The following is an 18,242-nucleotide window of genomic DNA, read 5'->3' as shown; positions in this document are numbered from 1 at the left end:
AAGTGACCTCAACTCAGTTATTATACTTGAATTATTTAAATATGCTAGGATGAAATTGCTATTTCTCAATGACATTGACAGAAAGTGACTTTGTTCTTGTTAAGAGAAGATCTTTGTAGGCACTGATGGTCAGATAGGCGATATAGGAGTAAGATCATGTCACAGGTTCAGAAATACTGTGCACAGTTCCTTCCGTTCATTTTCTTTTCTTTCTATTATCTATACTAATAAAAGGGTAATATGCAAATTTGTCAGTACGCCCTCAGAGTAATAACCAAATAGCAGGCTGCATGGGGTGACAAGGCTGGCAGGGGGGTTAGTGAGGGACAACCAAATGACTGAACAGCAGGCTGCTTGGGGCAACCAGGTCGGCAGGGGGATTAGTGAGGGACAACCAAATGACCGAACAGCAGGCTGCATGGGGTGACCAGGCCAGCAGGGGGGGGCAGTGAGGGGCAACCAGGTCAGCAGAAGGAGGCAGTGAGGGGCAACCAGGTCGGCATGGGGGGCAGTTGGCAGCAACCAGGCCGGCAGGGGGTGCAGTGAGGGGCAACCAGGCTGGCAGAGGGGGGCAGTTGGGGGTGATCAGGCTGGTAGGGGGGCAGTTAGGGGCACCCAGGCTGGCAGAGGGGGTCAGTTGGGGGTGAGCAGGCTGGCAGGGAGGCAGTTGGGGATGACCAGGCCTGCAGGGGGGAAGTTGGGGGTGACCAGGCTGGCAGGGGTGGCAGTGAGGGGCGACCAGGCCAGCAGCAGGGGGGCAGTTAGGGTCAACCAGGCCGGCAGGGGGGTTAGTGAGGGGTGACCAAACGACTGAACAGCAGGCTACATGGGGCGACCAGCTGGCAGGGGGGTCAGTGAGGGGCAACCAGGTTGGCAGAAGGGGGCAGTGAGGGGCGACCAAGCCAGCAGGGGGGCAGTTGGTGGCAACCAGGCCAGCTGGGGGGGCAATGAGGGGCAACCAGGCTGGCAGAGGGGGGCAGTGAGGGGCAACCAGGCAAGCAGGGGGGCAGTTGGTGGCAACCAGGCCAGCTGGGGGGGGGCAATGAGGGGCAACCAGGCTGGCAGAGGGGGGCAGTGAGGGGCGACCAGGCTGGCAGGGAGGCAGTTGGGGGTGATCAGGCCAGCAGGGGTGGGCAGTTGGGGGCAACCAGGCCAGCAGGGGGGCAGAAGGGGTACCAGGCTGGCTGAGGGAGCAGTTAGGGGCAACCAGGCCAGCAGGGTGGGCAGTGGGGGTGACCAGGCTGGTAGGAGGGGTAGATGGGGGTGACCAGGCCAGCAGGGGGTCAATTAGGGGTGATCAGGCAGGTAGGAAAGTGAGCAGTTAGGAGCCAGTAGTCTCAGATTGAGAGAGATGTCCCAGACTGGAGAGGGTGCAGGCTGGGCTGAGGGGACCCTCCCCCCACTGTGCACAAATTTTGTGCACCAGGTTTCTAGTTATTTATATAATGCTAAGTTATCACATCATGGAAATATTGTTTATCTTAAATATTTAACAGGTTGTATAATATTTTATGAAATTCTAAGGCACAATTAATTTTCTTGCAGTTGAATTTGAACAAATTAATTTAAAGAGATCATATTTATAGGGTAAAATAAAGAATAAATAACAACGGTATTTCATTGTTGTGTAAAAATATACTGAGACTGAAATGAGAGGTGCAATAACACAAATTTTCTCTTCCAAATCTGCCATCTTTTGTTTAAGATCGGAGTATGTTTTCACGTGCAGTTTCATACTTTGGTGGGATTTTTCTGAAGAGGATCAATAGGATGATGAAATTGGGAGGTGATTGGGAGGGTTATAGACATGTGTGCTGCACCTCTAGCATACTCAGCTCATTTACACGCAGAACCTTTGTAACTCACAAGGCCCTCTGCCAAGACTACTCTGTTCAGACCTCACAGGGCCTTCCCCCTGACCTTAGAAGTCTTAATTCAGTGCCAGGACCTTGGACAGGTCATCTCTCTCCATCTTATTAAAAACAGTGGCCTCCTTTTCTCCCCTAGTCACATTCTGATTCTCTTGCCATGCTTTATTGTCCTTCATAACACCATTTACTACCAGAAATTACATCTTCTATTTTTTTTCATGCTTAGTGTCTGTCCCTTCATTTTATCTTTGTAATGTTATGAGCATCTAGAACAACTCTTATTAGAGAGCTGTCACTCAGGAATAAGTGTTTTTTTAATAAATTGGTGAATTGTGCAATGATAAATGAATAAGTGAATGAATGACTTCAGATAGGTGGGGACATTTTATGTATTCTCCCTCATACCTTAATTTTTTCTTAAACAAAGATTGAGTAGTTGTATTTAAACCTTTACAAAACTTAATTTAAAAGTGCAGATTCAAAGAATTTTATTAGTTATAAGAATCAGAGAAAACATGTTACAAAATATTTTTGTTAGAGAATTAATTTAAATGCCTATGTGTCCTATACTTTGCCTTAGGCCTGGGGCATAGTTAAACTTTGTTAATACTTTGACAAGGAAATGTTGTTATTGTGAGGAATGTTCTAAATAATATTGTTCTGAACTCAATTTTAAAATTATTCTATATTAGCTAATATTCTGTTTTTAAATAAACTGATCATAATAATAATTTATATCATTGATTATTTATAACTGGTATAATTCACCTATTATTTTTAAATAGATCCTGGGAATCCAATGTGCTTAATCCATTATCCCCTGAAGAATGATATACCAGATCAGAATTATAAGTTCACAATTCCTTTAAGAAGGTTTCTTGTAGTTCATAGTCATTCATCATAGTGCTAGTAATTGTTTCTTGGTCCACTGGTTGTGTTCCCATAGCATTTAAATGGAGAAATGAAAAAAGGCTTAGCAGAAAATATATAGAATAAATAACAGCTTAAATCAGTAACAAGAAATTCTGTGAAAGTTTCATGGGTTCAATAAATAACCTGACGTTTCAAGTAATATTTTAAGTTGTTTCTAATTTTTTATTTTGAATCTTTGCACATAAATTGGTTTCAAAGAAGCCATCTATCATCTATCTCTTCTCAAGTACATGCTTGATAAATACATGATATTTTAAAGTTTGAATAGTATTGTGTATATTTCCTTATTTTTCATGTAGGTTTAAATATAACTATAAGGATTACTATATATATACTAATAAAAGCCTAGGTGGCCCTTGCGCCCTCGCACATGACTTTATCACAAGACGGCTGCCACAAAGATGGCTGCCACAAGATGGCCACCACAAGATGGCCATGCACACAGCGGAGGCGGGGCCTGGTGGCTGCTTCGCGGTGAGGCCTGGGGGTCCTGCAGTTCCGTGTGGCATGGAGAAAGCCGGTCCCGGTGTCTCCACCGCCTTGCGTGGAGGAGGTTGGTCCTGGCAGAGGAGGCAGGTCGCGGCAGGGGAGGGTAGTTGTGGGCAATCATGCAGGCAGGAGAGGGCAGTTGTGGGCTATTGGGCCAGCAGGCGAGGGCAGTTGGGGGCGACTGGGCTGGCAGGGGAGGGCAGTTGGGGCCAACCAGGCTGGCAAGGGAGGGCAGTTGGGGGTGACCAGGCTGGCAGGGGAGGGCAGTTGGGGGCAACCAGGCTGGCAAGGGAGGGCAGTTGGGGGTGACTGGGCCGGCAGGAGAGGGCAGTTGGGGGTGACCGGGCCGGCAGGGAAGGGTAGTTGAGGGTGACCAGGCCAGCAGTGGAGGGCAGTTGGGGGTGAACTGGCCCGAAGAACAGACTCTAGTTGGACAAGAATGAAAGCAGGGAACCAATTAGGAGGCCTTGTTAAGAGTCTAGGTCACAGCCGTGGGCAAACTATGGCCCGCAGGCCGGATCTGGCTGTTCTATCCTGTTCTCTTGCTCTCCCCTCCACTCCTTTACTTTGAATTTATATTAGTTCACACAAACAATCCATCCATGCTTTTGTTCCGGCCCTCCGGTACAGTTTAAGAACCCATTGTGGCCCTCGAGTCAAAAAGTTTGCCCACCCCTGGTAGGAGGTATGAAGGTGTGACTAGGTAGATAGTGCTAAAGATTGTTTGCCATATGTACAAAAAGTGAACTCTGTTTCATAAAAGTGCACACAGAGGCAAAACATTTGTTCACATTATATATTGCAAACAGTTTAGGAAGGTGTGATCTCACTTATAAGTGATATTAATATGTATAATTAACCTGGTTAAATATCTTGAGTTAAAATATTTCCAATTTATCCATATGCAGTTGCTACCTTAATTATTTTACCCACTTAAGGATTTCAAAACATCATAGGGAAGAAAACAATACATAGAATTGGGTTTTTGTTGTTAAATTATAAGAACTTACAGAAGGATACATGAGAGGTTTCCCAGACCAGATCAAAAATAATGTTATTATGTTCTCTGATTAGTATGACTTCATAAATGTTCTCAATATGATTAAATTTGGAGTTACTGTGCTATTCTTTAAGATATGCTTTTATCTATTTTTATCTTAGAGAATTGAATAATAGATCAAAATGTAAAATTATCATTTTTCTATGAGACTTTAATCAAATGATTGCCATTAGCTATATAACTCCATAAAAAGAATTATTCTGTTCTCCCTAGATGGTTACTGTGTTAGTAATACAGTAAATTGTATTACTGTACCAATAAATCTTACTGCTAGGGTAAGATCAGAAAAAGATTGTAATGTAAAAATTCTCTGAGTGATTTTCTTTAAAAATTTTAGTAAGTTAAATGAAAACCGTATTCAGCAAATATTTATTAAGCAGTTTCTGAGTGTCAGATTTTGTCTAGGGCCTGAAGGATGTTAGAATGATTATGATCATAGGCCTGCATAAGACAATTTGGAAGAGTTTCACATAGAATGATAGAATATTAAATCAATACTTACTAAATTAATAACATAGTTACTTCCCAGACATCTTTGTGAAATTTCCAGGGAGAAATACTTTGCCATTCCCTTTAGTTCAGAGCTCTGTGCTTTGATTGAAGGGAATACCTGTAGGTGTCAAAGTGATTATACTCTCATAGAAACAGAAACAAAACAATTGCAACGATATGTACATTCAAACCTTTCAGATCATATTAATTGAGTTAAATGTGAAAACAAATCAGCAATAACACAACATAAAGTATTATTAACAGGTTCAGTTACATGGTTAAGTTAACAAGTGCTATAAAAATTCATTTAGAAGAAATTAATGTTTATAGAATGTTCAAGAAAGATTCACAGAAAACAAAAACAAAAACAAAAACAACAACAACAAAAAACAGAGATGTGTCTCATAGAATTTGTATAGTGACAAAAAGGAAAGATCATTTTGGGCTGGGAAACACAGAAATAGTGTAGCAGAATAAATGGTTATGATGCATTTGAATGATTATACAAGAAAAATAGTGGGAAATGAGTATACTCAAGTCATCTTTGGAGCCATACATTTTAAAATATATTTGTATTGATTTTCTGCGAGAGGAAGGGAGATGGAGAGAGAGATAGAAACATCCATGATGATAGAGTATCATGAATCAGCCACCTCTCAAATGACCCCCCACTGGGGATCGAGCCTGCAACCCTGGCATGTGCCCTGACTAGGAATCAAATAGTGACCACCGAGCCATGCTGTCCAGGCGCCATACTTTTTTAAACTCTCACAACTGTTTTTTTCACCTATAAAAAGGAAATCACATTACAAATCTGGTAGAGCTGTTTTGAAGATTAATGGAAGTGATTTGGGCAAAGAATATAACTCAGTCTTGACCCCTAATGGCCACGTTTAATGCTACCTACTACTTTGATATTTCTTTTGCCTGCTGCTGCCACCCTACCAATTCAAGCCTTTGTCAACTCAGACTCTTTCTTTAAGCTGCACCACTAGTATAATAGATAGAATGATTTGGTAAATCCTTTGCTAACTCAATCAGGTAGACGTGAGCTTTCCCTTTTCTTTGTACTATTCATATAACATCACAATTTACTTACATTTATTTTTCTTTTGCTGAAATAGATTTTAAAATAATTTTCACCACTAGCTTCTTCTAATACAAGATTACTTTATTCCTTAAAATAATAAAATCAATTACTGAATATATTTTCATAAAATCATAACCTGTATCTACAAAGATATAAACTTCTTGAATTATTTCATTTTACCATCAGGCTCTTTTCTTCCACTGCTCAGCCTTTAATAAATAATATGACATTTGATGAGAAAATACCACATCTATCATTATAAACATCTTTATTATAATGACATTTTGATTAGATTTCAAAATGATTATATTATTGGTAAACTTATAATGAAGTTAGATCTTATTTATGGAGAATGCTATTACATATAAGCAAAAACTCATATTTTCTGCTGCAAGATAATCCTGAAGATTGTTTACATGGATTTAAAAATATATTTGATGTGCAATTAGAGGCTGCTTATTTTTTACAATTAACATTTAATAAGTTTATGTGTTTTGCTATTAATAATAACAACTAAGTTCTAATTAATTAATCCACATAACTCATTAAATCCCACTGACTGGGGATGTAGTCAAAACAACCAACTGCAGTTTTTTAAAAATTAATAGACTTGTATTAGAGAGGTTTTAGGTTTACATAAAAATTGTGCAGAAAATAAAATTTCCATATACTTTTTCCCATTGTACCACCCTCCTCCCCCTAGTTTCTCTTATTAACTGCTTTGATTAGTGAAGTACTTTTGTTACATTTGATGAACGACTATTTATACATTATTATTGGCTGACATCTATAGTTTACATTAGCATTCATTCTTTGTGTTGCTCAGTTTTATGGGTTTACAGTGTTATGTACCCACTATTGTAGTTTTAGCAGAGTAGTTTCACTGCCCTAAAAATGTTATATGTTCCATCTATTCATTTTTTCCCTGTTTTCTTGAAACTTTGGCGACCACAGATCTTTTTACTCTCCATAGTTTGGCCTTTTCCAAAATGTCATGTAGTTGGAATCATTCTCTATAAAACCTTTACAGACTGATAGCTTTCACTTAGTCACATAGCATTTAATGTCTTTGATGGCTTGATATCTCACTTCTTTTTATTGCTGAATAGTATTTCATTACATGGATGCATCATTGTCTGTTGATCCATTTATTATTTATGAAATGTTTAGAAGTGTCTGTTTATAGCTTTTTCCTAAAGACTAATTTCTTTTGTAAATGAAAGTATTTTACTATATAATTTTTGTCTCTTCAATTTTATATTTGGAATCAAAATTTTATTTTAAGCAATGCTGAGTAAATTTTGAAATTTTATATATGTCTGGTCACTATTATTAATATACTAGTTGCCCGGTGCACAAAAATTGTGGACATTAAAAGGGAATTAATTAGAGGAAATATTTTAATATTGCTATTGCCCTTTCTCTATAATAGAAGTGAGAGGGATGTTAGAAAATTAGTAAAATGTAGATGAAAATCTCCCTCCTGTCAGAGTCTGGGGCGCAGCCTCAAGTCCCCAGCCCTGGCGCCGGGGCTGGGTAGTGCTGCCTCAGGTCCCCCCTGCACAGCCTCAGGTCCTCCGGCTCCGGTGCTGGGGTGGGAGGTTCGGCCTCAGGTTCCCCGGCCCCAGCGTGACGGTGTGAGGGCACAAGGGCATGAGGGTGTGATGACCATTTGCATATTAGCTCTTTACTATATAGGATGCCCATAGAACCACTTTTTTGAAATCATGTAGTGGGGTCTTTTTTCCCCCCATCATCATTTATGCCCTCTATGCTCTCTTCCATCTCCACCCCACCCCCTGTAATCACCACACTGTTGTCCATGTCCATGAATTCTCTCTTTTTTTTTCTTTATTGCTCAATCTCTCCAATCCCCTAACAAACTACACTATCTGCCTGCTCTCTATCTATGAGTCTCTCTCTATTTTGCTTTGTATTTCAGTTTTTTTGCTTACTTCACTAAGTTCCACATATGAGTAAAATCATATGGTATTTGTCTTTCTCAGAATTAATATGTTATTTGAATTGTTGCATAACTTTTTAAAAGTGAAAATTTAAAATTGTTTCATAACTTATTAAAATTGTTAATATTATATTTTGAATTAAACTTTTTTATCAGTTCAAAGCATTTTGACTTATATGCTTTAGATGTGGTGAAAGTTTGCTTTCCCTGTGCCTGGAAGAGGGAGGTTACAAAATGAAGTCACACAATGATAAACTGTGTTGTATGCATATTCAGCCCCCAGACAGAAGCATAAGCCCAATTCATGTTGTCCATTTGTTTAAATCTGGAATTTTTTTAAATCTTTGTTTCTTAAATTATCATTTTCTTTTCCTAACAAATATGTTTACTTTGCAAACCATTTTTACTTATTTTCTTTCTATCTCAGAGGCAGTGTTGTCTCCTTCCTGTGCAACATATTCCATCTGCATAAACTCTGCACATGTCTTTAAATTCTCAGAAACTATAGTCTATTAATCACTACTCTGGCTTCTGTGCATTTCTTTTCCATCTCTATGAACTATTTCATAAATAAATAAGTGAATGAATGAATGATGAACCCCTGATAATTTCATCTCTAGTTTCTGAGATGCATGTCATCATTGTTTCTAGGTATAAATTTCAATAGCTTATTTTTCTATATATGTGTGTGTGTATATCCTATATAATAAAAAGGTAATATGCAAATTGACCATAACACCCTCACAAGATGGCTGCCTACAACCAGGCCGGCAGGGGGGTTAGTGAGGCATGACAAACAACTGAACAAGCAGGCTGCCTGGGGCGACCAGGCTGGCAGTGGTGGGGGTAGTTAGGAGTGACCAGGCCAGCAGAGGGGGCCAGTTGGGGTGACCAGGCCAGCGGGGGGGGGAGTAAGAGGTGACCAGGCCAGCGGGGGACGTGCAGTTGGGGCAACCTGGCCAGCAGCAGGGGGGGCAGTTAGGAGCAACCAGGCAAGCTGGGGGGGCAGTTAGAGGCAATCAGGCCAGCACACAGAGGCAGTGAGGGGCAATCAGGCCAGTGGGGGGGGGGCGGTTAGGGGCGACCATGCAGGCAGGCAGGTGGGCGATTAGGAGCCAGCGGACCAGGATATGAGAGGGAACTCGGATTGGAGAGGGTGCAGGCTGGGCTGAGAGGACTCCCCCCCATGCACAAATTTTGTGCACCAGGCCTCTAGTATATACATAAAGATATATACTAGTATATATATATATATATATATATATATATATATATATATATATATATACACATATAAAGATATATCCTATCTAATAAAAGAGTAATATGCAAATTGACCATCACTCCAACACACAAGATGGCTGCCCCTATGTGGTCAAAGATGGCTGCCACCATGTGGACACAAGATGGCCACCACAAGATGGCCAGCAGGGGAGGGCAGTGGGGAAGGACCAGGTCTGCAAGGGAGGGCAGTTGTGGGCAATCAGGATAGCAGGGGAGGGCAGTTGGGAGGGACCAGGCCTGCAGAGGAGGGCAGTTGGGGGTGACTGGGCTAGCAGGGAAGAGCAGTTGGGGGGGACTCAGGCCTGCAAGGGAGAGCAGTTGGGATGACTAGGCCTGCAGGGGAGGGCAGTTGGGGGGGACCAGGCCTGTAGAGGAGGGCAGTTAGGGGCAATCAGGCTGACAGGGGAGCAATTAGGCATCAATCAGGCTGGCAGAGGAGTGGTTAGGGGGTGATCCGGCTGGCAGGCAGAAGCAGTTAGGGGCAATCAGGAAGGCAGGCAGGTGAGCAGTTGGGAGCCAGCAGTCCTGGATTGTGAGAGGGATGTCCGACTGCCTGTTTAGGATCCTACCGTGATCGGGCCTAAACAGGCAGTCGGACATCCCTTGAGGGGTCCCAGATTGGAGAGGGTGCAGGCTGGGCTGAAGGACACCCCCCCTCCCCCGTGTATGAATTTTGTGCACCGGGCCTCTAGTATAAAGATATTATGTGTCATCCAGTGGAAACCTTCTCTGTAGCTTTGCTTTATGAGCAAGTTGCACATTTAAAGTTCCTAGGGATAGGCATCCAGTTTTTTCAGAGATATACTATCCTTTTCTATTGTCTGACCATCTAAACCAAACATTTCTCATAACCTCTCTTCACTGATGGCTTCAGGTCTGTAGATCTTATTCTCAAGAATTGGTAGAGACACATAGTAATGGTTTCCTCAGTTATCAGTGAATCAAGTTCTTCTTTTGATTTGTTTTAGCATGTGGAGCAATGTTGTTTCTCCCTCATCCCAAAGAAATATATACCCAAAGTAATTATAGGAACACCAATTTTCCAGTTTTCTTACATAATCCCAGAAATTGTAGCACAGTGCTGAAACCACTGTCAATCCAGTCAAAGATGAAGGACATATGCATATTCTGTAGCTTCTGCAATTGGAGGGAATGCAATTCTTTGCTTGGATTAAGCCCTACACCTTCCAAAACCCAACTGCAAAACACGAAGGCTGCTGTGGTCTCAACTCATGTCAGCTCCTTCTGGGCTGGTAGTCTCTTTCTGATTTTTTAGGGAAATATCTTCCTCTCTCCAAAGCTACTCTCAAAGATACTCTATCCAAGCATCCGAGTGGTTCCTCTTTCTGCTACACCCTCAGGGATGCACACAAATACATACCCAAAGTAACAGTATCAACAAACCCAGCCACTTAGAGCAGTTTCTTCTACAAGGCCTCCAACAATTCCTGACCCAAGGAAAAATAGAGGCCCACTTTTATTCTTTTATAAGTCTTTCTATAACTCTCTACAATGAGCATTTCTATATTGTCTGAAAACTCAGTATGTTTACAAAAATAAAAGGAAAGTAGAAATATAATTTCTCATCATAGATGGAATAGATGCCTTTGTTATTTTAAAATATTTTAATTATTTCTTTCATATATTAGAGCTTAAATTCATCCCTGACAGATGGTTATAACATAATGAGTGAAAAACATTAGTAATTTAACATATTTAAGCTACCGTGGAAAATTAGCGACTTCATGAAAATTGAAAAACTCATTTCCTAATGTGATTTAGATTTAGGCAAGGCTGCAAGGATTTTCATTAAATAATATAAAAACAAATTAGAGGGATAGAAAGAAAACTCAGAGACAGTAAACACCATCACATTAAAATATGATTTCACTATGTTAACTATTTAAAGACTAAATGCTTTTAACTGCACTTTTTCTTGTTAAAACAAGACAAAAGATGTTTATTATCAGCTAAATGATTTGAGGTAGCTATTATTATAAGCTTTTAGAATTTGACCAACATATTTTTAAAATTGTAATTGTCTAGAAGCCCGGTACATGAATTCGTGCATGGGTTGATTCTGGCCTGCCCTCCCTGACAGGGCAGCCGGAGGCAGGGGCTGCTGGCTGTTGGCCAGCTGGCCCCACCCCCCTGGTCGAACTCCTGGTAGAGGGGACAATTTGAATATTAGCCTTTTATTATATAGGATATTAAATGACTTTTAAAGTTGCGATTTAAAGTAAGTATATTTTAGTGGTGTAATAATTCAGGTACTGAATGTATAATTGTTTCTTCAGCATTTTCATCATAAGGTTTTTTCTTTCCCTTTATACTTGCAATAAATCTTGGTTTGCTAATCCAGATGCTCATAGAAATGAGTAGCAGAGGAAAGCAGTGAGGAATGTTTTAAATGTTAATGTAATCTTTACTGAGAATTGTCAAGTGAAAAGTCTTTGTTTTAATTTGGTTACTGACTTCTTTCTTGTGACTTAGAATTTTTCTTTTCTTTTTTATGTTTCTCTCTACAGAAAGCTGACCTTGCAGTTGCTCCACTGGCTATTACCTACGTTCGCGAGAAGGTCATCGACTTTTCCAAGCCCTTTATGACACTTGGAATAAGTATTTTGTACCGCAAGCCCAACGGTACAAACCCAGGCGTCTTCTCCTTCCTGAATCCTCTCTCCCCTGATATCTGGATGTATATTCTGCTGGCTTACTTGGGTGTCAGTTGTGTGCTCTTTGTCATAGCCAGGTAACATGCTCACTTTTGTGATTTTTTTGGCAATTGTTACCTCCTTTTTCTAACTAATAATTGTCAAAAGTCACAATAAGTTTTCTTTTTATTTCCCAATGGGGTGCTGAAGAATAATGAACTTTTAAATGTCACATAACTTATTAAAATGTCCTAGGATGTCTTTTGGGGCAGAAAGAATGCTGGTTGTGTCAATAAGCTATAATTGTGGTAGAGTTTACTCTTTTTCATCAAAATCTAAAAAAAGTCATAATCACCATTATATAAAAATCATTTCTTCATTCTGAAGATTTCTCTTGAATCAGACAGCAAAATATTAGTATGTTTTACTAATTTGAATTAATAAATCATTCATAAAAAATGGTAAAATTTAAAAGGAAGCTTTTTGGCCTTTACAATCCACGATATAGCTTAATTGAGGTGGCTTTTGCTTCTCTATTGTTATTTTGAAGATGGAATTTTGTAATCATTTCTCATTTATGCTTATCTCACTATCAAATTTTTAACAACTAGATAATTTCAATATGATTTAGTTTTCTTTTACCTTAATTAAGAACATAAAACCATCCCTCATGACTCAGAACACTATGAACTTGAAAGTCACATATTCATTATAAACGTTGAATTTTTATATTTTAGTGCATATCAGAAAGATAGCTCCAAATCCAACATGAGTTAGAATTCTACTATAGATCTTTCATGTTGACAAGTTTGATAATGTACGACTATAAATGTGTTTTTCCCTATTATTAAAATTAAATATGTATTTTTAAAATTTACATTAAATAGGTACTGCCAATCAAGGTAACACTAAGGATATTTATCTTTCTTTGAACTTATTAATTTTACAATGAAGCGATATCAATTTTCCCAGCAGTAAAAAACATTTTGTTCACTCAATTAAAAAGAAAATATAATCAGTTATAGAAGTAGCATAATATTCTTATGTATTTTTATATATTTTCTTTTTATTGTTATACACAAATATTTTCATATATTTACACATAAATATTATACAAATGTATATTTCACCTAATTGGTTCACTATTAATACTTGAATCCTTCAGAAAATTATCATTTACCTTTGACTGAAAATTTGTATTGGAATCATTTATACATATAACTTTTATAGCTGTCTGGTACAGATTGTTAACATTTTTATTTGAAGTTTCTGTTCCTAAAATGGAATAATTAGAGTACCAAATTCTTAAGCTTTGAGCTTTAGTTTTTTCCATGTCTTTTGAAAATAAAATATCCTTCTCATTTTTGAGCATCTTTGGTCAAAGTATATCATTTTTATAGTGACTAACATGAGCTATCTTGTTTCATATGTATTCAGAATACATATGAGTTCAAGGATCACAGTTTAAATTCTTCAGTGGCTAAAGATCACTGAAACCTGTCCACAGGACCAACAGAAAAATAAATACTGCAAAGTATAGAAAAAAAACAGAGTTTAGAAAAATCTGCAGGTACACCTATTTATATTATATACTAAACTAGAGGCCCGGTGCATGAAATTCGTGCACCGGGGGGGGTGTCCCTCAGCCCAGCCTGCACCCTCTCCAATTTGGGACCCCTCGAGGGATGTCCAACTGCCATCCCTCTCACAATCCAGGACTGCTGGCTCCCAACTGCTTGCCTGCTTGCCTTCCTGATTGCCCCTAACCGCTTCTGCCTGCCAGCCTGATCACCCCCTAACTACTCCCCTGCCAGCCAGATTGATGCCTAACTGCTCCACTGCCAGCTTGTTTGCCCCTAACTGCCTTCCCCTGTAGGCCTGGTCACCCCTAACTGCCCTGCCCTGCAGGCGTGGTACCCCCCAACTGCTCTCCCCTGCAGACCTGGTTCCTCCCAACTGCCCTCCCCTGCTGGCCATCTTGTGGTGGCCATCTTGAGTCCACATGGGACCAGGATCTTTGACCACATGGGGGCAGCCATCTTGTGTGTTGGAGTGATGGTCAATTTGCATATTACTATTTTATTAGATAGGATAGAGGCCTGGTGCATGTGTGGGGGCCAGCTGGTTTGCCCTGAAGGGTGTCCCGGATCAGGGTGGGGGTTCCATTAGGGTGTGGGGCGGCCTGGGCAAGGGACCTGTGGTGGTTTGCAGGCCGGCCACACCCCCAAGCAACCCAAGCAGAGGCCCTGGTATCTGGGATTTATTTATCTTCTACAATTGAAACTTTGTAGCCTGGAGTGGAGCCAAGCCTTCTGCTTGCTCCATGGTGGCAGCCATTTCTGTTGGGATTTATGTATCTTCTATAATTGAAACTTTGTAGCCTTAAGCGGAGGCCAAAGCAGGCCAGGGCTGCAAAAGTTTAGCTTCCTCCATCACCGGGGGCAACCCTAGCCTCCTGCTCTCTCCAGCTCCGTGGTTGCCGCCATTTCTGTTTGGATTTATTTATCTTCTATAATTGAAACTTTGTAGCATTGAGTGGAGGCCTGGGCTGGCAAGGGCAGGCGGAAAGCTTGGCTTCCTCCATTGCCGGGGAAACCCAAGCCTCCCTCCTGCTCTCTGTGGCCACAGCCATTTTGGTTGGGTTTATTTGCATATTCCCTCCTGATTGGCTGGTGGGCGGGCTGGTGGGCATGGCTGGTGGGTGTAGTGAAGGTATGGTCAATTTGCATATTACTCTTTTATTAGATAGGATGGTTAGATAGTCTATATTAAATAACAAATAATATTAGACATACTTGGTAAAATAATATATAAATAAAAATAAACTCTTTATAGATTTTTCTCAGAATATTTTGTTCAATTCTCAATATTAAATACTTTGAAGACTGCCAAGTTTTTAAAAATGCAGTAAAATCTTAGATTAAAAGAAAATTTCTTAGAGTCCTTTTAAATTCTAAACTAAACCTCCAAACTAAATGAATTTCTATAATTAAAATCCACAATGACATGATATTGAATTCTTGCTACCATGAAAGAAGTTCATGATGTGCAAATAAAGAAAAAATTCCTATTTTAAATTTTAGAACTTAATTACCTTTTTAATTTAAATGGAATTGTGATATTTGTTACCAATTCACTATAAATGTATTTTCATTTTACCAAAGAATAAATACCATTGGTGTTGAATGAAATTCATGAAATATTTTATAATTACCTAAATATTTTTATGAATGCCATATTTAAATATATATTTTTTTAATTTTAATTTTTTTAATATATTTAAATATTTTTAAAATGACTTGTATCTTATGTCAGTGGAGAGAAATACACAATGATAAAAAATAAAGCATTATGCAAATTGTTAGTTATCATTAGAATGCCAGATTTTAGGTTTATTGAATTATCTGCTATATCACAGTATTAACAATACTAATTTTATGATAAATTAAGAACTGAACATATTGTTAGAATTTATGTTTTTAAAACTTGGATTTAAAAGTTGATTGTGACTGATACCTTTGTAAAATTTTCCATCACTATTATTATTTTATATGGAAAAGATAATCCTAAAAAATAATTAACACATACTCTAAATTTTTAAATCAGTATTAACAAAGATATATGGTCTTATTTGTTTTTCTGGGTATGGTTTTATTATCTAACAGTTGCATTATTGATTATAGCATAATGACATAACCAGCATGCTTATCTGAAGACGCTAAATAAGTTTAGGAGTAAAGATGAACCTGGGATACTGCCTTCTAGACATAGAATGGCCTTATCCCAGGTGTCCTAACAGTAGCTCTTGGCTGGCAGAGGATTAGAAAGAAATCTTGCCTGTGATGGGCTTGTAGCTATTATATTTGCCCCTAAACACTTCCCTCTTTCTATTCTTTTTTCTTTGACCTGGGTATATTAGTATAAAAATGTCCGCTAATCATATAAAAACTGGTCAGGGAAACCACCCTTTACACTAACAATGAGAAGTATTTTTCACTTTGCTTCAAATATTTCCTTTAAGAAAAAACAGATGCTATTAATACAATAGAAACTATTTATAAGGTGAGTCAATTTAAATTCCCATAATATTAGCATTTTTTAATATTTAACTAAAATTGTCTCAAAGACAACCAGAGCTGTTCTGAAACACAACATGTAAATCTTGGTTTATGGTTCTTAGGAGTTTGTTATTTAGAGATGAATAACTAAAGACCAAACTTAAAATAAAGGAATAATAGTACACTCGTTTCCCTCCAACAGGATTGATGTAACCTTAATAATTATCCAATGAGTATATGAGAACATTGCATATTTTATTCTAAGGTTGGAATTTTAAAAAAAGCAAATAAACTCTGGAAAAGAAAAATATTACTATATTAAATTTTGTAGTAAGGGTATCATTACACAGAAATTTCTTACATTATTAAATGAACAAATGGATATGGTCAAAATAAGAAAAAGTAAAAAAAGGTAATCAACATTGACTAACCTGACCTTCTTAGGAAGAATAGCAAATCAAAAATATTTAATATGTCAAATACATAACATTAGTTTTTCTAAGGAAAAAAGAATATACAAATTTCTTATGTACTTTTGCATTTACTTGCTTTGAATTTTTTTAGAATATTAGGATGCTGTTTATTGTATAACTGCATTATGCTGTAGAGGATGTTATCCTTAGAATCTGCTCGAGGGTTTATTATTACTGTGACCACCAGGACAGTTTTGACATATGTTTTGGCTCCAACATGGTCTGTGGTCACAAGATGACAAGGCTATTGCCTTATTGAGAGTCCTTACACTTGTAAAAGTATTCTGTATTTCTCTGGGCACTCAGAAGTAAAGATGTTCTAAACATAGTGTTTTTGATGGTTTAACCAAGTTCATAAAACCGTGTCCAAAGTGCTTGCATTAACAGCTTTGATCTTGGCTCCTGACTAATGTGCAATAGCTTTTATATTCCTGTCACAATGATGGGTGACATTTAATGTACGGTGAAGGGCAACAATGAATTATTATGCACTTGGAAATGGATTACTGTTTTGGTGGGATGTTCAATGTTAAGCTAATCTGCTGTCAAAAAGACAATTGTCACATTGAAATGAAATGCCATGACAATTTTGTTGTGTGCCTTTGTCACCAACTTGCCCACCTCTTACTGTAACACCATTTCAGTCTTACCTTTCCATATGTAATTTTAAATATATGTTACTTTTATTTCTTTTAGCCTTTTTTTCTTAGTTAACTAAATTGTGGGGAAGCTTATCTGCTGTGCCTCTTCCCATTTGGCCATTTCTCTGAAATTTAATGAAAATTTGTTTTAAATCATACTATTTTGCTAATATGCCTTTCACACATATGAAAGTGATTGTTAACATTGATTATATTAACAAATATTTCAATTATGGACCTAAAAGTCAACATTGATTAAAAAGAAATTCACTTTGAAATATGTTTATGCAAAGGATAAGGTTACTTCTACCTTAAGAGTTTTCTTCCACAATTGTTATTTGGTAAACCCATTATAGAATGATTTACTTCTGTATTATCACTACTTTTAGTAATTTCCGTGATTACAAAGTAGACAAGGAGTCACTAACTCAGAACATAATTCTTAGTTGGTGTAATCAGTAGAACCAAACTAATGGAAACTAAGGTGTTCAGTGACTTCTTTTCAGGTCTGGTAAATATGGAATCGGAATAAATGAGGCAGGTGAGATTTCAACCGAAATTACATATATAGGGTAAGGAAGAGAATCTCAATTATCATAAGAGAAGATGCACTTATTTTTTACGTATCAATTTTATATTTTATTAGACATTTGAAAGATTTGAGGAAAATTAGTAAAAAAGGCAATTTAAAATTAAAGTGCTTTTTTCTATAATCTGTAATTAAAAGCTTGTTGACATATTCTTCTAAAGATAATTGCACTTGAGTATCTTTTAAAAATATGCACCTCTTTCCAAATTATTTTTTCACAAATATTTTTTATTATTAGGACGAACTTAGTATAGATGCAAAAGCAAAAGTTTGATAGACCATTTTTATTTTTCATATTCTATGGATAAAATACTTAACTCTGTCTTTCCTTGCCTCCATCACCAAATTTATTTCAGATTTCTAAAAGCAAAAAAGCTGCCTGTCTAGTCATTACAAATGGATTCACCCACTCAATAAATATATTGACCAATCAGTTTCTAGGAACTATAGTCACCCTATGATAATTTGTTTAAATTTAAAAGTCTTATAATGTCTAGCTCAGTAAATCACAGATACTGATTTTAATAAGTTACAGTCTATAGATTCACATTAAGAAACTCAAGAATCTAAAAACTTGAATGATTATTAAATTACATTTGCTACCAAAATACGGCACCTCTATTTTTAAGGAATCCTTTATGGAAC

At 38.0% G+C, this 18,242-nt stretch overlaps 1 protein-coding gene across 3 annotated transcripts in view; it reads left to right on the top strand.

Moving 5' to 3' along the window:
- Positions 1–18,242, top strand: part of GRIK2 (glutamate ionotropic receptor kainate type subunit 2) — a 592,068-nt gene that overhangs the window by 427,762 nt on the left and 146,064 nt on the right. For all 3 annotated transcript variants that reach the window (XM_080666610.1, XM_080666611.1, XM_080666612.1), the window contains one exon: positions 11,711–11,934. In XM_080666610.1, the coding sequence (XP_080522736.1) occupies positions 11,711–11,934 (224 nt within the window). The remainder of the gene's footprint in view (positions 1–11,710; positions 11,935–18,242) is intronic.

The sequence above is a fragment of the Plecotus auritus genome (assembly GCF_963455305.1).
Source record: "Plecotus auritus genome assembly, chromosome: 4".
NCBI classification, from domain to species: domain Eukaryota; kingdom Metazoa; phylum Chordata; class Mammalia; order Chiroptera; family Vespertilionidae; genus Plecotus; species Plecotus auritus.
Note: the sequence above shows the minus strand (reverse complement) of the source record. Positions and strands in the feature narration are given on the sequence as shown.